This window comes from Thamnophis elegans, chromosome 14, assembly GCF_009769535.1.
Source record: "Thamnophis elegans isolate rThaEle1 chromosome 14, rThaEle1.pri, whole genome shotgun sequence".
NCBI classification, from domain to species: Eukaryota; Metazoa; Chordata; class Lepidosauria; order Squamata; family Colubridae; genus Thamnophis; species Thamnophis elegans.
This window is the reverse complement of record NC_045554.1, coordinates 36,273,586-36,297,220: the sequence shown is the minus strand read 5'-3', so window position 1 is coordinate 36,297,220 and position 23,635 is coordinate 36,273,586. Positions and strand designations below refer to the sequence as shown.

At 47.0% G+C, this 23,635-nt stretch overlaps 2 protein-coding genes across 7 annotated transcripts in view; both read left to right on the top strand.

Moving 5' to 3' along the window:
• On the top strand, positions 1-15,399 carry E2F4 (E2F transcription factor 4). 2 transcript variants are annotated; one of them, XM_032231177.1, is made up of 10 exons: positions 1-209; positions 3,807-3,916; positions 5,633-5,794; positions 8,636-8,679; positions 8,959-9,020; positions 10,652-10,934; positions 12,886-13,077; positions 13,682-13,729; positions 14,679-14,723; positions 15,204-15,399. In XM_032231177.1, exons 1-10 carry the CDS (start codon positions 81-83, stop codon positions 15,317-15,319), a joined length of 1,191 nt encoding a protein of 396 aa, XP_032087068.1. In that variant the 5' UTR covers positions 1-80; the 3' UTR covers positions 15,320-15,399. The 2 variants fall into 2 exon arrangements, with proteins under 2 accessions (XP_032087068.1, XP_032087069.1); XM_032231178.1 differs by lacking the exon at positions 13,682-13,729 and having other exon boundaries at positions 15,204-15,398.
• A 7,028-nt stretch (positions 15,400-22,427) lies between these two features.
• Positions 22,428-23,635, top strand: part of ELMO3 (engulfment and cell motility 3) — a 37,868-nt gene continuing 36,660 nt past the window's right edge. The window contains exons 1-2 of one of the 5 annotated variants that reach the window (XM_032230900.1): positions 22,428-22,783; positions 22,981-23,044. The gene's annotated coding sequence lies outside the window, so the exon portion shown is untranslated. The other 4 variants (XM_032230897.1, XM_032230899.1, XM_032230898.1 and 1 more) reach the window with 4 other exon arrangements.

Sequence of the window (23,635 nt, the reverse complement as noted above, 5' to 3'; positions counted from 1 at the left end):
GCGGCGGCAGAGTGGACGGGGGGCCCGCGACGGAGTGAGCGCTGGGATCCGCACACCGGCGGCAGGTGTGAGCCGTCCGGATGGCGGAGTCCGGACCGCAGCCGCCGGGCGGCGCACCCAGCCGGCACGAGAAGAGCCTGGGGCTGCTCACCACCAAGTTCGTCTCGCTGCTGCAGGAGGCCAAGGACGGCGTGCTCGACTTGAAGCTGGTGAGCCGGGGGTCGCTGGGGAGGTGAGGGGGGGGGGAGGGCAGGACTCTCGCCTGGAGAAGCACAAGTCACCCTCCTATCTCCCCCTCCCCGAGGAGAGGCAGCCTGCCCGCAGGTTTGCATGTGTGTGTGGACTACAAAGCCCATCCGCCTGCTTGGGGGGGGGGCTGGGGGAGAGGAGGGGGAAGGGCAGGATCCTCGCCTGGGGAAGCACAAAACCCCCCAAATCCCCCTCCTCGGGGAGAAGCAGTCGGTCCGCAGGTTTGCAGGTGTGTGTGGACTACAAAGGCCATCCGCATGCACCCGCGGGGGTGGGGGCTGGCAGCGCTCTCAATGCCTTCCCCGGCCAGGAGAGCTTTGGGCAGCTTCAGCTTCCAGGGAGGGGACTGTCTCCCCACCCCATGTGGGTCTGTCCCCCCCCCCCCCCCCCGCTGGTGGTCTTCTCTCCTTCCACCAGCTGCGAGGCGAGGACTACAACACCCATCTGCGGCCGAGCCTGGGGAAAAGAGGCTGCCACCTGGGGTGCTAGGGGATTGCACAGCCGGGCGAGAGAGCAAAAGAGCATCCTCAGCCTGCTAGGCAGCATCCTTTGCCCTGCATGTGTGTGGCTTTCTTGTGTGTTGCACGTGTGTGCGGTCCCTGCACATGCTCCCTATTTGGTCACATTTGACACACGGCTTCTGTTTGGAGCATGACTCAGACATTTTTGGGGGGGGGGTGCGGTTGGGGTCTTCCACCCCATCTCTCCCTCCAATGAGTCCTTCCTTCCTTCTGGCTTGCATCCTGTCTGTCTGTCCGTCCATCCATTTATCTTTCCTTCCCTCCCTCCCTCCTTCCTTCCTTCCTTCTGGCTTGCATCCTATATCTGTCTGTCTGTCTCTCTGTCTATCTATCATCATCATCATCTATCTATCTATGTAATCTTTGTCATCTATCATCTCTGTATCTTATCTTTCTAATCTCTTATCTGACTGGTTATCTATCTATCTATCTATCTATCTATCTATCTATCTATTATCTATCTATCTATCCTTCCCTCCTTCCTTCTTCCTTCCTTCCTTCCTTCCTTCCTTCCTTCTGGCTTGCTGTCTGTCTGTCTATCTATCTATCATCTATCTATCATCATCATCTATCTATGTAATCTTTGTCATCTATCATCTCTGTATCTTATCTTTCTAATCTCTTATCTGTCTGGTTATCTATCTATCTATCTATCTATCTATCTATCTATCTATCTATCTATCTATCCTTCCCTCTCTTTTCCTTCTTCCCTTCCTTCCCATCTCCTTCCTTCCTTCCTTCTGGCTTGCAGTCTGTCTGTCTATCTAGCTATCTTTCCCTCCCTCCCTCCTTCCTTCTTTCCTTCCCATCTCCTTCCTTCCTTCTCTCATCCAGCATCAGTAGGGCAACGGGGTGGGGGAGATGGCGTTCAGCTTTTTGTCCTTACTTTCCCTCCATTCTGCCAGCTGGTGGGAGCCCTTTCTTCCCCTTTTCTCCCCCACCTCCCTTCCGCTACCTGGGTGCTTGCAAAGGCACGACCTCACCACAGTGGCTGTGTTTTGTGTACAGGGCTTTCTTAGGCATGCTTGGGAGGGTTTAGATTTCTGCAGAAGATTTGGGGGGGGGGGGAAGAGTCCCAAACTTCTTGAAACTAAGGACATTTGGTAGCAAGGCACAGCAGGGTTTTCCCCATACATAAGAAACCTAGAGCAAAGTCCCAGGCAGGAAGTTGCTTTTGTGCTGTGAACCACAACTGAGGTTTAACAGAGCATGGGTGAAGTATCAATGAATCCCCATGTGAATCATAGATGGGAAATAAGGGCGACTCCGAGCATCCTTCCCATTGGCCATGCGGATTGTGTCTCAAGAGTTAATGTTCAGCAACATCTGGAGGGCTGCAGCTGTATAGTCCTCTGTTGGATAAATTAACAGCAGCAACCTATGGTTCCTACACAGAATGGATAGTTCTCGACTTTTGGATCATAGTATAGTCTTTATTGTCGTACAAAATGAATACAACGAAATTGGTTACACAATCACAATGGAGCTCATCATTTCTATTGCTAAGTGAGACAGCGAAGTGAATTTTGCTCCATTGGCAACCTTTCTTGCCACAATGAAGTGAATCACTGCAGTTCTTCAGTTAATGACACGGTTGTTAAATGAATCTGGGTCTCCCCCCCCTTCTTTTTTTGCAACCGTCACAAGTACGAACCAGTTGCCAAGCATTTGAATTTTGATCACGACCACGGGGATGTGGCAGTGGATAGACTTGTGAAAAATCCTCATAAGTCACTCTTTTTCAGTGCTGTTGTGACTTCAAACTGTACAACTGTTGTAAGTCATAGGACTATATGTATTTATTCCAAAAGGAAGCAGTGATTGGAAGTGTTGCTACAGCATTTATACATATCACAGCAGTACAGTCTGAGGAGTTGTTTATTTAGAACAGCGGTGTCCAAACTTGGGAACTTTTGAGACTTGTGGACTTCAACTCCCAGAATTCCCCAGCTACCTTGTGGGAGTTGAAGTCCACAAGTCTCAAAAGTTCCCAAGTTTGGACAGCCCTGATTTAGAAGTAAGCTCACCTACATTCAGTGGGATCTACCTTTAAGGAAGTATGGACAGGCTTTTGTCAAATCCAAAGAGAAGGAATGTTACTTCTCCTGCAGTGAAAACAATTCTTCGGCATCATAAAAATGCATAAATCCTGTACATGGGTATTTATCTGTGGGTCATTCTTGTTCAATTGAAAAAAATGTGCTGTGAATAGCCATGTGCAGGATGGTGCTTTCATCTAATATATTGCAGGAAATTTAAAAATGGGTCAAAGTTCACTAGCCCAGCACTGCCATTACAGTATTTATCTATATAGGCAAAATGAAAGAGAAATGATTTAACCATGTCAAATAATGAAATAAATTTGCAGGAAACAAGAGCAGAGGCATGCAGTGGCCTAGAGGGGAGCTCTCGCCTCACAAACAGGAGTCTGTGGGTTCAATCCTAGGTAGAGGCAGATATTTCTCTCTCTGGGCACAATGAGAATATATCTGTTGAACAAAGCTCCGCGTTGGCGACAGGAAAGGCATCCGGGCAATAAACATTCGGCTAGCTCCATTCAGTTGCCTAGACTCCACCCTGCAAGGGATCATGGGGTCGTTAGATGATGATGATGCAGGACACAAATTAAAATGGAATGCAAACAAATAAAGAGAAGGCCCAAGAAACAAGATTGTGAGCCATTCTTGATTAGCAACCATTGTTGATGAATTGTCGAAGCAGTAAGCACATTAGCCTAATCTGAACAATAGTTAATTTTTGCATAAGGCGCTCTGTTTTTACAGTTGTAGCAGCCGCTTTGTACAGTGTTAGATTTGGTGATGAGTTTGACAGTTTCACCCCACAATAACCATTCATGAAAGAGTTTGGCACTTTTCAGTTTTAAAATAGACTGTCCTGAGCAATTGAGAAAGTTCACAAACAGGGTGTGATGTAATTAACACAGCTTTTGTGTTGTGACGGTCCAGGTATTTTTTTTTTTTTTTAACACCGTGGTACTTTTGAACTCACCTCTTTTTTGTTGGTTCGCCTTTGCAGGCAGCAGATACTCTGGCAGTGCGGCAAAAGAGACGGATTTATGATATTACAAACGTCCTCGAGGGCATCGGGCTAATCGAGAAGAAATCGAAGAACAGTATTCAGTGGAAGTGAGTAGCAGGAGACCGAAGCCCTGACACTAAACTTCCATTGGAACGGCTGCAGTTGCATCCATCGTTAAACAGTCGGACGGGTGAATCAGAACAATTTCTCTGAACAGCTGCAGGGTGTCTGTGAAGTTTCTCAGTTCTCAGTCATCCAAGTCATGGTTGTCTCAAAGGTGCTTTTTCAAAAGGCAACTGGACTTCCTTTGTTTTTTATTTGAAGACGTTTCACTTCTCATCCAAGAAGCTTCCCCAGTTCTGACTGACTGAATTGAGTCAGAACTGAAGAAGCTCCTTGGATGAGAAGAGAAACGTCTTCCTTAAGGAAAAACCAAAGTCCAGTTGCCTTTTGAGCAAGCACCTTTAAGACAGCTGGGGTGTGTATGTGTTTCCCTGAAGCTGGCTTTGGAGGAACTTTATCAGTAACTCTCCTGAGTGACTGTAGATATACATACATACATACATACATACATACATACATGTTTCGTGTTGTAACGGCCTGGGTGGTGGGTGGGGCTTCTTTGTTGGCTGGTTTCCAGATGTCTGGTAGGCGGGAAGTATCGGCATGTTTATTCATGTTGTGGGGTGATACCTCCCGCCTACCAGACATCTGGAAACCAGCCCCAGTCAACAAACGAGCCCCACCCACCACCCAGGCCGTTACAACACGAAACAACAACGGACACAGCCAGCACAATCTACCAATCATGATACAACCACACAACCAATCATTCCACTTACTGAAACAAACCCAGTACACCACACACACACACAGCAAGTTTCATAGAAAGACGGCAGCTCCGCCCACGCTTTAAGCCCAAAACTCAGCCTGAAGATGGCGAGTGGGACTTTGCCGAAACGTTGCCAAGACAATCTCAATTTTACACGGAAAAAGACCCGAATACAACAAGACCAGCATACCTACACCCGTGAAAATCTACGAAAACGCACACATGCACCCTCTGGTCACGAACATAATTCGCTCCATAACTTGGGTCACAAATCAATTTAGTCATGACCCAAACCTAATTTAGGAAATTTGGCGCTTATTAAAAAAATGGTGTGGAAGGGGAAATTGGCTGAGAAAAAAAAATCGATCTTCCAGGGATGAGAACTTTTTTAAAGATTTTTTTCTTTTCTAGCAAAATATTTTTATTTTTTTCATTTTCATTTTCATACACTCACATATATACTGTGCATAGCCAACACCATACAGCATTAAACAACAATCGCAGCTATTCCTCTTGTCAACAATACCCCAGAAAATAGAAACCCAATATACCTCTTCCACTCTCCATACACCTCTTTCTTCCATCCCCTCCAACTTTCTATCTTCCCTCCATCATCCCCCTCTACCCTACTTCCCCTCCCCCTCTACCTCTCCTTTCCCGATCCACTCCCTCCTTCCTTCTCACCTTCCCTCCCACCCTCTCCCATAGGGATGAGAACTTTTGAGACTTTTACTACCGGATTTTCCCACCCACTCGGGGAAAATATGAGGCAGAAGAAGAACTCTGAAAAGGGTCTTTGAGTTCTCTCTTGGGTGCATTAAATGTGTCACTTAATTCTCTCTGAAAAGATAGAACTAAAACAAAGAAAACCTGTAAAAGTTTCCTTCTGCGGGCAATGTGTGTGATTAAAATGGCCATTTGTCTCTGGTATCGGATTCTTAATACGCTGTGGAAAAGGCCGATCCCTTGATTTCTCTTGTTTTCTTGGCAGAGGTGTGGGGCCTGGCTGTAATACCCGAGAAATTGCCCACAAGTTGATTGAGTTGAAAGCAGAGATTGAGGATCTAGAGCATCGGGAACGAGAACTGGAACAACAAAAGATGTGGGTGCAGCAAAGTATCAGAAATGTCACCGACGATGTACAGAACAAAGAATATCCTTGGAGTCTACTCTTGATTCTTCCTGCCTTCGGGTTTCTTTGAAGCTAAAACGCAGGTCTTTTCTGATGATTCTGCTCTGGCCTAACTTTATGGTTCTTCCTCCCGGATATTTGAGACGGCAGTGCCCAGAATTCAGTCATGTTGCCTGGGAATTCTGGAATTTGCAGTCTCAGAGTGAGAGCATCTCTCATCTTTATATCATTGACTAGCTGATAACTCGGCGTTGCCCGGATATTATTTATAAGAGGAAAATGTCCGGACCAAACGTAATTCTAATGTTGGATTTTCCCCCTTACCAGAGGGAGTACTGGTGAAGCCGTTACCATGGCAACTCCACTGCATTGTACAGTAGAAGCCATTTTAAGGCACAACAGGCTATATCTTAATAGAACACATACTCCCAAGGGGTTATGAGGGTGTCTTACCTCCATAATATTTTTTTTTCCAGAGAGTAGGTCATCTATGTACCAAGTTTGGTTGAAATTGCTCAAGGCATTCCAGAGTTATGCTAGAACATATACACACACGGAGCCATTATATATAGCTTTAAAGTGCCGGTGTGGCTTTCCGCCATAGAGCGGGACACGGGGCTTTGGGGGTGGCTTCGGCGGGGGGGGGGGGGAAGAAGGGGAAACCCGCGGCTAGGCAGTCCGCTCATATACGCGCGCCCCCGGCCACACACTTCCCCCTTTGCAAAAGCGGGGAAAGCAGAGCCAGACCTGAAGGCCGTTTGAGGGGGTTAAAGAGAAAGCGAGGGGCTGGAGAGGAGCGGGGTGCAGCGCTTCTTACCCGGCTTGGATAGGCATGGATGGTTGGGGGGGGCTCCCAGCTCAGTCCTCCTCCCTCAGCGGCCTCTGAGTCAGGGCGGAAGGACGCCGGAGAGACTCAGGCAAGCAAGCCGTGCAGAGCACTCCCGAGAAGCAGTGGCACAAGGGGCGCCCCTGCCGCCTTCCAGCCTCCCTCCATCCGTCTCCTCCCAACTCGCAGGGCAAAAAGAGGGTTTAAAGGGATTGGCAGGTGGCAAAAGAGAAAGCCGCTCCCGCTCCAACGTTCTTGGTTGCAAAAGCGGGGTGGTCCTCTGGGCGTGTGCAGAGTGCCGCCTTCATTAAAGCCAAGTCGGGCCGAGTTTCCTTTTTTTTTTAACTGTGAGGCAGTTTAACGGGATGGAGTGGCTGCACTGAATCGTGAGGGCGCACGCACGCCGCTGTCTTTAAAGCCATGCCGCCACACCGGCCATACAGCAGGACGTGTCCCACTCTGGCGGGGCGCGGCGACATGGCTTTAAAAAATAGTGTCAGCCCGCAAGCCAACAGAGGCGGATAAAACATACATACACACACAAATTAATTACAATAATACAAATTACAATGACTTACAAATTACAATAATTTTGAATTCCTCCCTCCGAGTCACATACCTTTTCCAGCTGTGTCACAGAGGATTTCAACTCTCCTCTTGTCTGCCATGATGAAAATGTAAAAAATGTAAAAGGAAAAAGGCAAGAGCTGCTGAACCAGGTTGGGTTAGCTGCTGCCCAGAGTCCCCAATGGATGACTCTGCTTCACTGTTTTAAAAAAAGCCTCTAAAAAAAAGTGCCCTCTGCTGGAGGAGGCAAGAGAACCCTGTGCCTCCTCTGCATAAGGAAGTTTTCGCCTTTTAACCCTTGTTTAACTCTGCTCAAGTGATCATAAAGATAGACTAAAGGAGGCACGTGGTTTCTCTCGCCTCCTCCTGCAGTTAAGCACTAAGTAGAATAATCCACTGTAACTCTGGCAGCAACTAACTCAGCCTTTTTCCTTTTAATTTTTTTTTCTTTTCATGATGACAGTGGTGAGGCCCTGCCTCCCCTGACTGCACGTCCCTTATATATATATATGTGTGTGTGTGTGTGTGGTGTTTTTATTTGGCACAAATATAACAAAAAGGCAACAGTAAAAATATTGGGTTTCTGTCGTGATGGACTCTTGTGACGAGCCGATTGACAGATGTTGGAAAGCAGTTAGCTTCCTCCCATAATTGGGGCTTACCAGGGGTTGTGACACTAATACATATATATATATATATAATATATATATATGTATGTATGTATGTATATATGTATATATGTATATATGTATATATGTATATATGTATATATGTATATATGTATATATGTATATATGTATATATGTATATATGTATATATATATATATATATATATATATATATGTTTTTGTGTGTGTATGTATGTATACACACATACATACACACACCAATGTATGTATACATTGGGATTATATATATATAATGCCATTTGTATAGGACAAGTTTTTTTATGCAAGCTATTTCTAATAGAAATGTTTCTAGCAGGTAACCTAATTTGCACAGGATAACAGAAAAACAGCTAACGTCAAATTAGAAAAGGCTCTTTTATTCCGCTGTCCTAATAACATGAAATAATAACGCTCCTTGTGTTTCAAATTAGTATCCTTTTTCCTAGGATTGAGACTTTGGGGTGCATGCTACATGTTTGTTTGTGTATGTCTATCTTGGAATGGCAGAAAACTACTGCTGATTTTCAACAATCCAGGTTGTGAGTTCAATCCTAGGCAGCGACTGATGTTTTATCAAGGCACAGAGAGTAAATATCTGCTGTGAACTCTGCATAGGCCACTGGAAGGGCATCTGGCCAGTAAATGCTCAGCTCTGTTCAGTCGCCCTGACTCCATCCCGACAAAGGGGATTTACTGGGTTACAGGGCCGTAAACAGAAGAAAAAATACTGGGTGGGGAGGGGGGGGGGATAATCTTGCAGAGTTTCAGAGGCAGTTGGTTTTTCCCTTAACTTCAGGAACATTAGCATATGTGACAGATGAGGATCTTTGCAAGTGCTTCCCAGGTAAGAATGGCGCGTCACTTCATCCCTAAAACCTCTGCCTAATGTAATCCCACCCTTGCCAAATCTTCATAAGAAGCTGGTCCTTCCCTGGATCAACGTACTTTTGATTTGCATTGTGGGTAGAATTGGGAGTGTGGGAGATGGGAAGAAACTTCCTGGCAATCAGGGACTGAAAACATCGTGCCCAGCTGGCGCGGAAGAACTGAGCAATGCACAATCTCGTGTTGCTCTCTGCTTGGCTCTGTTTCCTGAATGCAGCCTTTTGGTTTCTCGTTACAGGCGACACTCTGCTGGCCATCCGGGCTCCATCAGGAACCCAGCTAGAAGTTCCTGTCCCTGAGGTGGGTGTTGATGTTTGAAGATGCTAGCAGAGAGCTCTCTTCAAGTCAGCTTCGATGATCAAGGGTAGAATAGAATAGAATTCTTTATTGGCCAAGTGTGATTGGACACACAATGAATTTGTCATTGGTGCATTGGTACATAAAAGAAAACATATTTGACAGGTTACAAGCAAAAAATGAAGAGGAGGAAGCCCTCTGCAAAAAGTTACCAATCGAACATGGCATTCCAGAAACACTCAGTTGATAGTTAGATACAATCAAGAGCAATCTGATCTAGCTCACTTCCTGGGGAATCAAGATGCAAAAGGAAGACAAGAAAGTTAAGAGGGAAAAAAATGGAGACTAGAAGAAGAAAAACAGCAGTGAAAAAGAAATCAATTCAGTAATCCCAGCCACATGAAGGATTACTCCCAAGGGAATATTGCTGTGATAGAAATACGCTGTATTTTTCGGAGTATAAGATGCACGTTTTTCTCTCAAAATCTGGGTGCGTCTTACACACTGAATTCAGCATTTTTGACCTCCCGAAACTCTGCCCCCTTCACCAAAAGGCCGTTAATAGCCTCTAGAATCCTTGCAGAGTGCTCCTGGGGGCTGGGGAGGGCAGAAATGAGCGAAAAACGGGCCTTTTTTTTGCTCAATTTTGCCTCCCCCCAGCCCTCAAGAGCACTCTATAAGCTTCCTAAAGGTTATGCATTCAATTTGTTTGACAAAAAACAGGCCCGTTTTCACAAAAATAGGCCATTTTTTGCTCATTTTTGCTCCCTTCTGGAGCACTCTACAAGCCGCCTAAATGCTATTCATGCCTTAAAAAGAAACGGGCCCGTTTTCACGAAAAACGGGCCATTTTTGGGAGGACTGCAGAGTGGAAAAACTTTTTTAGAAAATTTGCCTCTTCAAACCTTGGTGCGTCTTATACTCCGAAAAATACGGTATTTGGCTGGGAGGCAAGATTTCCCAACAAGAGCAACATGGGCTTCCAACTCCCAGAGTTCCCCTGGCTGGAGAAGCATGGGAATTGGAAGTCCTTGCATCTTAAAAGTGGGGAAACCCTGGCCTAAGGGGTCTTAGTGGATACAGTTCTGTGCAGACCACGTGTTCAAATTCCCTAGGGTCTCTAGTTAAAACAACGGCCTGCTCTAAGCAGGGGTCTGCAACCTTGGCAACTTATGGACTTCAACTCCCAGAGCTTTGCTGGCTTAGGAACTCTGGGAGTTGAAGTCCATAAGTCTTAAAGCTGCCAAGGTTGCAGACGCCTGCTCTAAGATGTCTGGAACTGTGTTAAGCTCTCTCACACACACACACACACACACACACACACACACACACACACACACACACCTATTCCACTTGGCACTCTAGGCTACTTTAATCCACGGAGCATGTTGCTGAATGTGGGGCTCAACAAATTGTGAGGGCCCTCTCTTTTCATGGGGACAGAGAAGGTTTTTTGGGGGGGGGTGTCACCTGAACATGGAGAATACCTGGAGAAAGAATTCCATACTGACATCGATGGCTTCCTTTCAGTCTTGTGTGTTCCTCCGATTGTGATGACACCAGATAATGTTGTTGCACCAACATTGTCTTCATATACTTGCATCCATGCAACCTCTCTTTTTCTTCCTCTCTAGGGCTTAAACGGCCAGAGGAAATACCAGATCCACCTGAAGAGTAGCAACGCTTCCATTGATGTTCTTCTAGTGAACAAGGATGCCTGGAGTTCTCCTCCGGTGGTGCTTCCTGTCCCTCCCCCCGAAGACCTCATTCAGTGCCAGCCAATCACACCCTCCACAAAGCCATCCGTTGCCCCATCCCAAGAGACCTCTCTTCCCAGCGGTGCCCACCCTCCTGTATCTGTACCCAACAGCACGCAAGACCACAGATCCCCAGTGCCCAAATCGGCCACCGGGACAGGTGAGCTGTTCAAAGGGACGAGTGGAAAGCACAGAATTTGTTAAGTTTAAACGCACATTTTAAAGTGTGGACCGGTAGCTACGCTATTAACATTGGCTGACTCAGAAACTTTGGTTCCCAGGGCACCTCCAGAAGGTGAGGCTGATCATGGTTAAATTAGGTTAATTTTATAGAAACCGTCACAATGAAATCAAGGGCCAAATTTAGGAACCATGCCCTGTTTTCCTTGCCACTGTATAAACCAGTGGTAGTCAACCTGGTCCCTACCGCCCACTAGTGGGCGTTCCAGCTTTCATGGTGGGCGGTAGGGGTTTGCTGTAACTCTGCTTTATAAATTTTATAAAGTAAAGTTACTTCCCTACTTTATAAATCACTATTACTGTGGAACCGGTGGGCAGTTAGAAAATTTTACTACTAACAGAGATACAAAAGTGGGCGGTAGGTATAAAAAGGTTGACTACCCCTGGTATAAACCTTTTATCCTCATTTGAATCTCTGCTATAGCCAGAATCTGAGTTTTAAAAAAATCACATAATGGCATGTCCTTCCTTAGCAGGAAACAAGCACATTGAGCAAAAAGTTTGTTGTTGATACTTTCCTATCAAAATAATGAAATCTTCTCTAGAAGGTCCCTTCCAACTCTGTGAATACAATAGAATAGAATAGGAAAGAAAAGAATAGAATTAGAATAGAATACAATATAGAGAATAGAATAGGAAAGAAAAGAATAGAATTATTTTCTAAAGCACTAGAAGGCAAGACAAGAAACAATGGATGGAAACTAACCAAGGAGAGAAGCAACCTGGAATTAAGGAGAAACTTCTAACAGTGAGGACAATTAACCAGTGGAACAACTTGCCTGCAGAAGTTGTGGGTGCTCCATCAATGGAGGTTTTTAAGAAGAGACTGGACAGTCACTTGTCTGAAATGGTATAGGGTCTCCTGCTTGAGCAGGGGGCTGGACTAGGACAGCGGTCACCAACTGGTGGTCCGCAAGAAAATTTTGATGGTCCGAAGAAAAAATATGTGCATTTTTTTATATTGCACTAAATACCATTTATCTTTTTAAAAAATCATATTGGTGATTTGCGGGATTCAAAATTATGAATTTAGTGGTCCCCGAGGTCCGGAAGGTTAGCGACCCCTGGATTAGGAGACTTCCTAGGTTCCAGCTCTATTCAGATTGGTTGAACTTGAAGTACTTTTCCTGACGGTTGCTATGAGCTTGCCAGCTGCTTTTCCCCAGCTGTGTGGAACCCGTCCAACACAACAGGCCATTGAGTGGCATCCGTTTAAATAATAATTTATCTTTAGTTTAGTTTAGTTTATTTGTCTTATATGCCGCCCACTCCCGAAGGACTCCGGGCGGCTCACAATAGACAAGGGAAGGGGGATAAATAGACAAAGACAACACTTTAAAAAACGCAACATTCACAATTTCCATGGGGCTGGATGTTTCACAAAGCCCCCCAGCCTGCTGGAGCAGCCAGGACTTGGGAGCTTTGCGGAAGGCCGGGAGGGTAGTAAGGGTCCGGATCTCCACAGGGAGGTCATTCCAGATGGCTGGAGCTGCAACAGAGAAGGCTCTCCCCCGGGGAGTCGCCAGCCGACATTGGCTGGCAGATGGGATCCGGAGGAGACCAAACCTGTGAGATCTAATCGGTCTATGGGAGGTAATCGGCAGGAGGCGGTCTCTCAGGTACCCAGGTCCGATGCCATGTAGGGCTTTATAGGTAACGACCAGCATCTTGAAGCGGGTCTGGAGACTAATGGGTAGCCAGTGCAGCTCGCGGAGGATAGGTGTGACGTGGGTGTATCTGGGTGCACCCACAATTGCTCGCGCGGCTGCGTTCTGGACTAACTGAAGTCTTCGAACACTCTTCAAGGGCAGCCCCATGTAGAGTGCGTTACAGTAATCCAATCTTTCCGCCACCCTCTTTTCCCATTGCAGAGACAGGCACCGCGAACGCAGAATCAAAAAGCAGTGGGGAGCTGGAGTCGCTTACCCCTTCGACTGTACCGGCCAGCCCGCCGGCTGGGCTTGATACGCAGCCTCTTCAATCCTCTGCCTTGCTGGACAGCAGTTCTGTCCTACCCAGCTCCTTTACCTCTTTTGAACCAATCAAGTCCTTCCCCACAGAAAGTAAGTGCTCTGATTTCTCAGCTACCGGGTGGGCGGTTGCGATGGATCAAAACAGACAGAACCAGTGGCTCTGACCCCTGCATTGTACTTCGATGGGCTGCTTTCCGTTCCAAAGTCGTTGGGTGTGTTTGACTTTGCTCCTTTGCTGGCTCCTTTTCTCAGAAGACCTGATAAGAGGAAGTGATCAATAACCAGGAGAAACGAGCTGTGTAGATCCAGTGTTTCCCAACCAGGACGACTCTTAAGCTGTGTGGACTTCAACTCCCAGAATTCCCCAGCCAGCATGAATTCTGGGACTTGATGTCCACACAGCTTAAAAGTTGTAAAGTTGGGTGGGAAATAACTGGGGTAGACAGTGGAAATCTCAAGAGTGATATAAAAACAAGAACTCTTAGCAGACTGCGGTTTCTGGAATGGTATCTTGGCCTTTTTCCTACCTGGGCTCCCGAATACGTTGGAATTATTGCTTCCAGAATTCCTATTCCGATGGGGAATGGCAGCCCCAAAGGACTTCAGGTTGGAAACAGAGCTGGCCTGTGCCACAATAATTGCATTGGTCTTTAAGATGTGCAACGTTTGTTCTTTTTTTGTTTTCTTTTTCCAGTACTGGAATTTCCCAAAGAGCTTTCAGAAATGTTTGAGCCAACCAGAGGTGCGTTGCTAGTGTCCCTGTAGCAAACCTTGTTCGTGCTTTGCCTTTTTTTCTTTTTTCTTTTGGAAGTTCAAAAAAAAAAGTCAGGCTATTTTAAGCAAACTTGAATCAGGCCCTTCCCTTGTAGAGTAGCAACAGAAGGAAGCACTTTTCTTGGCTTGCGTCTCCTGCGCTGGTTTTCTGCTTGTAAGGAAGACTTCTACCTGCTGAAAGATTATAAAACCTTTAAACCTGTTACTGAAAGGACATTTCATTTGGTTACCTGCGTAGACCAAATCCCCCGGGGAAAGGAAGCAGTAGCTGCTAAATATGCATTGCTTTGATGTTGCTCGTGCAGGAGCCTGCAGAATCTGCCCAATTACTCACGTGACCCGTCAAAACCGCGGTCCACAAAAGCGCGATCGACGAAAGCGCGCATTTGACGTCATCACAGCACGACGAAAAAAATTAAAAATTGAAATAACAATAAAATTAAAGCAAGCCGATTCACATAAAGGTAAGGGTTAGGGTTAGGGTTAGGTTAAGGGTTAGGGTTATGTTTAGAGCGTTAGGGTTACGTTAAATTTTACGTTAAAGGTTAGCGTTAGGTTTAGCGTTAGGTTAAGGGTTAGGTTTAGGGTTAGATTTAGGCTTAGGTTAAGGGTTAAGTTTAGGGTTAGGTTTGGGGGGGTTAGGGTAAGGTTTTCGCTTTATTTTTACATTTTTCCATCACAGCGCGATGTTTTCGTTGCGCTGTGATGACGTCAAATGCGCGCTTTCGTCGACCGCGATTTCGTCGTCCACGGTTTTGTGGTGGAACCATTACTCATACGTAGTCAAGAGAGGAATGAATTATGAGGCAGAAGAATCTGGGCTGGAAGAATAACCCGTCAAATTTGGGGCACGGGGGATATTTTTCACGCATGTAATGTCTTACGCATTCTTTTTCCTCTTCTTCTTCTTCCCATAGAGTGCGTGAATTCCGAGTTGCTTGAAGAGCTGATGTCATCTGAAGGTAGGACTGCATTTCTTCCAACTCCCAAGTTTAGAGTGAAGGCCCCATCAGATAGCAGAGAAGACTAGGGAACGCAGCTGTTACTGTGTTTCCCCGAAAATAAGACAGGGTCTTATTTTCTTTTGACCTCCGGAATAAGCACTTGGCTTATTTTCAGGGAGGTCTTATTATTAAGGTGCAGGAGGCAGTAAGCATGGTCACCTCATGGCTGCTGCTGTGTTGCAATATTTTCAGGGAGGGCTTATTTTAGCGCATGTGCTCAGAAGCCAAATTGGGCTTATTACCCGGGGAGGGCTTATTTTCAGGGAAACAGGATAAACATCTGCATTGTTTTAGTTGACCATGGCTGGCTGGGGAATTCTGGGAAACGCTCATCTTAAAAGTTGGCTGAGGTTAAGCAAGATTGGGCTCAAGAGGGTGGGATTGCCGAGTCGGAAGAGGGCCCGGCTTCCTAAGCTTCTCCTTTTCTCTCCCGGGTAGTGTTTGCTCCTTTACTCCGCCTCTCCCCGCCTCCCGGAGACCACGACTACATCTACAACTTGGACGAGAGCGAAGGGGTGTGCGATCTTTTCGACGTCCCGATTCTCAACCTCTGACTTTGACTGACGGGATGGACTTTGGGATACGGATTCTTCCCCCCCCCCAACCTTTTTTTTTTAAAGAAGAAATCTGTATCGAGGGAATGTGGGGGGCGGGGGGGGAACACGCCCCCAACTCTTCATTTTGGATTTTTTTTTTGTCTGCTAGTGCTTGAGTGAAACACAGCTGCTCTGATCTAGACCGAAAAACCAACGAGGAGGAGACACTCGTCTCCAGCTTTTTTTTTTCCCCTTTCCTTTTCTTCCCTGGCTTATTTTAGTCCATTCCTTGTCCTTCCATGGATCCTGGATGGGCCTCCTCCTTCCCTCCCAGGCACCTGCTTTTGAACCTTGCCGAGCAGCAAAAGCGCTTCCTTGGGTCCGCACCCCTCCCTCCCCCTAGCCTGTTTTGGCATCCCTGCACTGCTGGGGGCACTTTGCATTCCCCCCCCCAATCCTTCCTTCTTCCTTTCTGGTTACCAACATTACAGCCGAATCGTAGCCAGGTGGTTTTTGGGAAAAATGCCACCTCTGGCTTCCCCTTTTTTTTGGCTCGTTTGTAGAATTCAAACACCGGGGCGTTCTCTCTCTAGGCATCGTCTGCTTGTGGCATGATGGAATGCAAGCATCTCAGCCGCTCTCAGGATCGGTTCTAGTTTTTTTTGTTTGTTTTTTAATGTGCTTAGAAGTGGCGTTTCAAGTAACCCTCCTGGTGCATCTCTTAACACAAAGCACGAAGCCCCTTTCCCCCTTTAGAGGGTGTGTGTGTGTGCGTGCGTGTGAGTGAGTGCGTGTTTTTAAGGTGCCAGTTTTGCACAGTCACTTTTCCCTCCAAAGAGTCAGAAGTGAGAAAGGATTTGTAAAAAGGGCGTGCAAAAACCAAGCCGGGGCTTCAAGCAGATGGCGCTCAGCGCAAAGCCCTCTTTTGCATACCCATCCTGGGTTGTCATCCCGTTCACCCTCCCCGTTTGCAGCTGTGCTGCTTCAGCAAAGGAAGAGCTGGCTGGGGGCTAAATTGGGAGGCTCTCAAGATCCCCCCCCCCAAACGTCTCCATCGGGACCCGCCGATGAAGGCGATTTAGTCACACCTAGTGAAGTGAGTCTCGATAGCGTGTCCTCCTCCCATAGCCGCTAGAATAGGGCTTTCCCGGATGCGCTGGGGATGCGGTTTCCCTTCGCGATACGCTAGCAGCATGACGTCGCCGGTCCTGTTGACGCAGTCCTTCTCTTTGGAACTCAACCATGACGTGCCCCTTTCCCGCATTCTCTCCAATACGCTCCGTCAGGGTCCTCTCCTGATCCTTGGGATGTGGAAGCAGCCCTCGCTTCCCCCTTCCTCCCCTCTGCACTTCCCAACATCCTCCCCCTTGAAAGCCATATCCTTTTCAACGCCCGTCAGCCTCCGGGTTACGCCGTATGCAAACCCCGAAGGCTTTTGCGGGTGCTGCCCCAGTGACCCAAAGCCCACCTCCTGCCATGTGGCTGGTAGAGCGGGCAGGGTTTTGATCCGAAGGGGGGAGCTCACGCTCTCACATCCCAGCCCTTGTAACGACCTGGCTGAAAATCTCTGTTCGATGGGGACTGAATGAAGTGTGCTGCTTAGAATTGCGGAAAGGTTCGTGTGAGCGGGCAGGCCTGATCCTGACATCCCCTTCCCCCTGTAATCAGGGAATGTTTCTAATGTCATTAGGGAGACCTAGGCAAAGCTGCTTCCCCCCCACCCCCGTTTCCGGTATCTCAACCTTGACAGCTATTAAGATGGGCGGACTTCCACTTCTGGAATTCCCTAGCTAGCCCTACTGCCTGGGAAATTCTGGGAGTTGAAGTCCCCCCCCCCTCCAATCTTCAAGCTATCAAGTTGAAAACACTGGGCTCTAAAGGATCCACAAAAGCGACTTTTGACTTTTTCTGGATAGGAAATAGATCTAGAGATTTTTCACCACTCCAGGAGCATCTTTCTCGGCCTCTAGGCACAGGACTGTCAAACAAACAAACAAACAAACAAATAAAACCCTCTGGAGCCCCTGTTCACCTGAAGTTTCCTCTTCCAGGATTTCTGAGCTGTTCGTCCAGCTCTTGTGTGGTCATCCTGGACGAGCCATAGGAATTCCTTCCCTGCCTCCATTGCACCCCCTCCCTGCCTATATCGTACGTGGTTTGGGCCTGCTCTTCAGCCGCCGAACCTTCGTTTCTCTTGGCTGTCGCCTCCTTACGCCCGTCTGACCCCTTAGGTGACATTCCCCCAAAGGATGCATGGAGGAAATGTTTTGGGGGTGTGTGGAAGGGAGAGAAATGAGTTTTGATTCATATAAAAAGATTATTTTTATACTTTTTTGCAGCAGAAGAAACTTGCCTGTAATATTTGTACAGTTTTTTTTTTTCCTGAGTGAATAAACCAACTTTCCAAAGCTTCCGGCCTATCGTGTTGTCAAAAAGAGGGCATTTCGTACCCTTCGTTGTACATCTGCCACCTTGTGATGCTAAGGGTTTGAACTACAAAATGCCCTGAGTGGAGATTGTTTTAAGAGTTGGCATCTGACTGCCGGGGTCTTCCTTTCAGGTAGATTCTTTGGGTCCCAGGTGGGTTTATTGTTAGTACTGGCAGGTGAAAGGCAGAAGTGCGATCCCACATAAGGACCGTACAAAGATTTAAAAAGTGCCACCTGCTTGGATTGAAAACAACTACACAAGCCCTTAAAAAGAATTCCAGAGTTGATCTACGTAGCACCAGATCTGGGGTCCAATTTGATGTACGATCAAACCAGCAATTACTACAAAACACACAAACGAGGCTTTTACTACACGTATTGGCCCCGAGTGATGGAGAAAGAACAGTCATTGATTTTGATTTGATTTGTTTGTTTATTATTTATAGGCCGCCCTTTTCCCTGAGGGGACTCAGGGCGGCTTACAATTTGTGGGGAGGGGAATACAGGACAAGACATGAGACAATACATAAGTAAAAATAGAACACAACATTCATTCATCATTCGGGTGGGGACGGATTAGAATCTTTATCCCCAGGCCTGACAGGATAGCCAGGCCTTGAGGGCTGTGCGGAAGGTCTGGACGGTGGTGAGGGTGCGAATCTCCACGGGGAGGTCGTTCCAAAGGGTCGGAGCTACTACTGAAAAGGCTCTCCTCCGCGTAGTTGCCAGTCGACACTGACTGGCGGATGGAACTCGGAGGAGGCCTAATCTGTGTGATCTAATAGGTCGTAGGGAAGTAATTGGCAGGAGGCGGTCTCTCAAGTACTCAGATCCACTACCATGGAGGGCTTTATGGGTGGTAAGTAGCACCTTGAAGCGCACCCGGAGATCAACAGGTAGCCAGTGCAGCTCGCGGAGGATAGGTGTTATGTGGGCGAACCGCGGTGCGCCCACAATCACTCGCGCGGCCGCATTCTGGACTAGCTGAAGTCGCCGGATGCTCTTCAAGGGCAGCCCCATGTAGAGCACGTTGCAGTATTCCAGCCTAGAGGTCACAAGGGCCCATTGCATCCAGAACACATCAAACGGTGGAGATAGCAACAGGATAAAATACCCTCGCCCAAATAATGGTTTATTTTGGGGAGGGTATTTTTTCTGCGTCTCAGTCTTTCCCACTTGACTTGTTCTGGATGCAAGACTCTTGTAGTATATAATTGTAGTATAGTATAGAGCCAAGGTGGCGCAGTGGTTAAATGCAGCACTGCAGGCTACTTCAGCTGACTGCAGTTCTGCAGTTTGGCTGTTCAAATCTCACCGGCTCAGGGTTGACTCAGCCTTCCATCCTTCTGAGGTGGGTAAAATGAGGACCCGGATTGTTGTTGGGGGCAATATGCTGACTCTGTAAACCGCTTAGAGAGGGCTGAAAGACCTATGAAGCGGTATATAAGTCTAACTGCTATTGCTATTGCTATAACCTTTATTGTCATTGTACATCATGTATACAACGAAATTGGTTTTAGCCTCACTGGTGCAATCCATGACAAAAATTACAAACAACATAAATAGCATAAAGAATAATCGCTATGCAAGTAATTAGAAAAAAGAAAAACTAATCCTACATTTCCACGTGCGCGTGGAGTGATTGTGGTTGTGTTTTAAGACTCTGACAATAGAAAGTTATTTTTAAAACCTGTTTTGTTCGGCTGGCTATGCTTCAATGTCTTCTGCCTGATGGTAGAAGTGAGAAGAGACACTGCCCGGGGTGGGAATCATCCCTGAGTGTCTTCCTTACTCTGCTGAAGCAGGAGACCTGATGATGTCAGAGGGCAACCAATGGTTTCTTGTGCTGAATTGATCATTCACCGTAATGCCTTCCTGTCTGCAGCAGTTAAATCAGCGTACCAACATAATGCAGGACGTGAGGCAGGGGTGGGTTTCAACCGGTTCGCGGCAGTCCCCGCGAACTGGTTGGTCGGCGAACCCAGAAGTAAGTAACTTCCGGCAACGGCGAAGGGCCCACCCGCCCGCTCGCGTTCCTTACCCGGTTTTGACAAGTTCGGCACTTCCACGCATGCGCAGGGCGCATACAGCGCCTGCGCGATCCTCCAGGAGCAGCTGGAGCATCGCACAGACGCTAGTACGCATGCGTGCGCTGCGCGCGTGCACGAGGACACCGCCGGCCCCGTTCCAACCGAACCGGTTGGAACGGGGCGAGAAACCCACCCCTGACGTGAGGACACTTTCTATCATGGACCGATAGGAAGAACCAATCGTGTCTGGCTCCCATCACCAGGCACAATATTAACACCTCTACTGAAGGATCCCAAATACATCGTAATTCCTCTCTTAACTCCTCTTTGTGATTTAGCAAAACCCAACATACCTTCGGTGGCAGTGATGCTGTTGAAGAGGAGGTATCCTCTCTCCCTTTGTTTTTGAATCGGGGATAAGCGTCTGCCTCACCGATGCCTCTGATTCGCATGTTCAGAAATGTTTTTTGATGGGCCTCGTTGACATCTACAGTTGTCCAGGGTTGGAAAAAGCCAGAATTGGAATTTGCTTCTCCAAATGGCTGACTTCCTTAGTCATCTCCATGCTCATGGACAGCGGAGCCTCTCCTGAAGTGGAAATACCAGAACTGGCATTCACCAGCTTAGCCATCGTGGGGATATGAAAATGCTCCAGTGTGGGACTCACTGGGAAGACTGGAGAACCTCGAAGGATTGTGGCAAGAAGAGGAAAAGTTCTTTGCAAGGCATCTGAAGCCCTGCAAAGAGACTATCAATGGAGTCTGTGGAAAGTCTGTGACTGGCACACGGCAAGCCAGCTGTCCGTGTTGTTCCTCTGCCAGCCAGAAGCCACATCTGTTGGCCAGTCTAAATAGTTGCCAGGGATTGTTTCTCGGCCCCCTCTTCCTTCTGGCAAAGGGCCAAGAGTTGAATTGTCTTAAGGAGAAGGTGGGCATCGGAGTACAGTTCCAGGATGGAGCAGAATGGAGAATTTGTGGGGAAAGGAGAAGAGGGAGCTAGCCTGGGGAAGGGTCCACACCTCTTTGATGCAGCTGAAGAAGCAGCCATGAGCTCGCTGGACCGACTTTCCTTGGACAGTTCACGTAACCCGCTGAAAAAAAGCCCAAGACTACAGATATTGCTGGCAGGACTAAAGCCCAGAATTTGCATTTCATTGAATTACAATTTCATTTTAATGTATGCCTATTAGCATACATTCAAAGTGACAATAAAGTTATTCTACTTCTGTTTTATTCTGTTCTCTTCTACTCGATTCCTTCTCTACTCTTATTCTATTCTACTCTACCCTACTCCTATTCTATTCTATCTTTTCTTTTCTATTCCATTCTTTCCTGTTCCATCCCATTCTACTCTACTCCTACTCCTGCTGCTACTCTACTCTTTATTCTATTCTATTCTACTTTACTTCTCCACTCTTATTCTACTCTACTCTACCCTACTCCTATTCTATTCTACATTTTCTTTTCTTTCCTATTCCATTCTACTCTACTCCTACTCCTGCTGCTACTCTACTCTTTATTCTATTTTATTCTACTCTACTTTACTTCTCCACTCTTATTCTATTCTACTCTACTCTACCCTACTCCTATTCTATATTTTCTTTTCTATTTCATTCTTTCCTATTCCATTCCATTCTACTCTACTCCTACTCTACTCTACTCTATTCTACTTTACTTCTCCACTCTTATTCTATTCTACTCTACTCTATCCTACTCCTATTCTATGTTTTCTTTTCTATTCCATTCTTTCCTGTTCCATCCCATTCTACTCTACTCCTACTCCTGCTGCTACTCTACTCTTTATTCTATTCTACTCTACTTTACTTCTCCACTCTTATTCTATTCTACTCTACTGTACCCTACTCCTATTCTATTCTACATTTTCTTTTCTTTCCTATTCCATTCTACTCTACTCCTACTCCTGCTGCTACTCTACTCTTTATTCTATTCTACTTTACTTCTCCACTCTTATTCTATTCTACTCTACTCTACTCCTATTCTATGTTTTCTTTTCTATTCCATTCTTTCCTGTTCCATCCCATTCTACTCTACTTCTACTCCTGCTGCTACTCTACTCTTTATTCTATTCTACTCTACTTTACTTCACTCTTTTTCTATTCTACTCTACTGTACCCTACTCCTATTCTATTCTACATTTTCTTTTCTTTCCTATTCCATTCTACTCTACTCCTACTCCTGCTGCTACTCCTACTCTACTCTTTATTCTATTCTACTCTACTCCTTCTCCACTCCTATTCTACCCTACTCCTATTCTATTCTATTCTACATTCCCTTCTTTCCTATTCCATCCCATCCTAATCCTACTGCCTTCCCTTCCATCGCATCGTGGCGGTCTCAGCCCCTTTTTTGGGAACCTCGCTGGCCGCCCCGGAGCTTCCTCCGCACGTGCCGAACGGGCGCAACAGGCTCTGGCCAAGGACCCAGCGCGTCTGGCGGGCAGGCAGGTTCGGGCCAGCATCGCTCGGAGCGGATCTGGCGAGGGAGCGCCAAGGCGGAGTAGAGTGGGCGCCTTGGCGCTCCTCCGCCGGCCAGCCCGCCCGTCCGCCCTTCCCGCCTCCCTCTACCCAGGGGCGGAGACGGCCGTCCTCCTTCGAGGGCGGGCAGCCTGGCCGGCCACCGCCCCGGAACTGCCGGAGCGCCGAGCGGGAGAAGGACGGCGAGCCAAGCGGGGTGGCTGGGTGGGCAGAAGGCGGCGGCGGCGGCGGCTGATGCGTCGCCCGTTTTCTTCGCCCGTTCCCTCGCCTCTGCCCAGCCCCGCTTCGCCAACAGGCGCCCGCCCTCCTCTCCGCGCCCGCCGGCCTTGCGGGAGCCTCTTTCGGGCCGGGGCCGCGGCGGAGGCTGCTGCTGCTGCTGCTTCCTCGCTTAGAGAGCGCTGCTGGCTTCCCAGCCCGAGTCCGGCCAAGGATGCCCGGAGGGAGCCCGAGCTAAGAAGCGGAGGCGGAGGGGAGCGGAGAGCTGCTGGCGGACGCGGAAGAGGACTGTGGGATCCGAGGGAAAGTTTAGGTAAGGGGGGTGGGCAAAAAAAAAAAGCGAGATCGGGCAGGCTTTGAAGTTTTTCGGCTCCTCCTGGCAAGGTCTGGCTTCCCTCCGAAGTTTTGCTCCTCTTTTCGTCCCGGTAAGACGGGGAGGAATCGAAAGCGGGCATCGGTTCTCTCTCTCTCTCTCTGTTTTTGCTAACTCAGCTTTCCTTCCCCGCGAAGCGCCCGGCTGCTCTCAAGTCACCCGTGGAGCCCTGCGAGGTAGCCTGGGCTGGAAACGTCCAAGGTGAGCGCTTGCAAGAACTAAAAGGTGAGCTAAAGGAGGTGTGTGTGTGTGTGTGTGTGTGTGAGAGAGAGAGAGAGAGAGAGAAAAGAGAGGGAGAGAGAAAGAGTTTTGAACAGGGTGAGGGTCAAAGGGATTGCATGCATTTTTTAATTTAAGTGCTGGATTTTTTTAAAAAAAGAGAGGTTTTTTAAAGTAATTGAGATTTTTTAAAAAGTTAATTGAGATTAAGTTTGAGTAAATTGAGATCGACTAAGGGGTTTTGGGGTGTGTTTGGGTGTGTAAGTTTTGAACAGGGTTGAGGGTCAAAGGGATTGCATGCATTTTTAATTTAAGTGCTGGATTTTAAAGTTGATTGAGATTTTTTAAAAAATTTATTGAGATTTTTAAAAATTAGTTGAGATTTTTTTTAAGTTAATTGAGATTTTTTTAAAGTTAATTGAGATTTTTTAAAAGTTAATTGAGATTTTTTTAATTGAGATTTTTTAAAAGTAATTGAGATTTTTTTAATTGAGATTTTTTTTAAGTTAATTGAGATTTTTTTAAAGTTAATTGAGATTTTTTAAAAGTTAATTGAGATTTTTTAATTGAGAT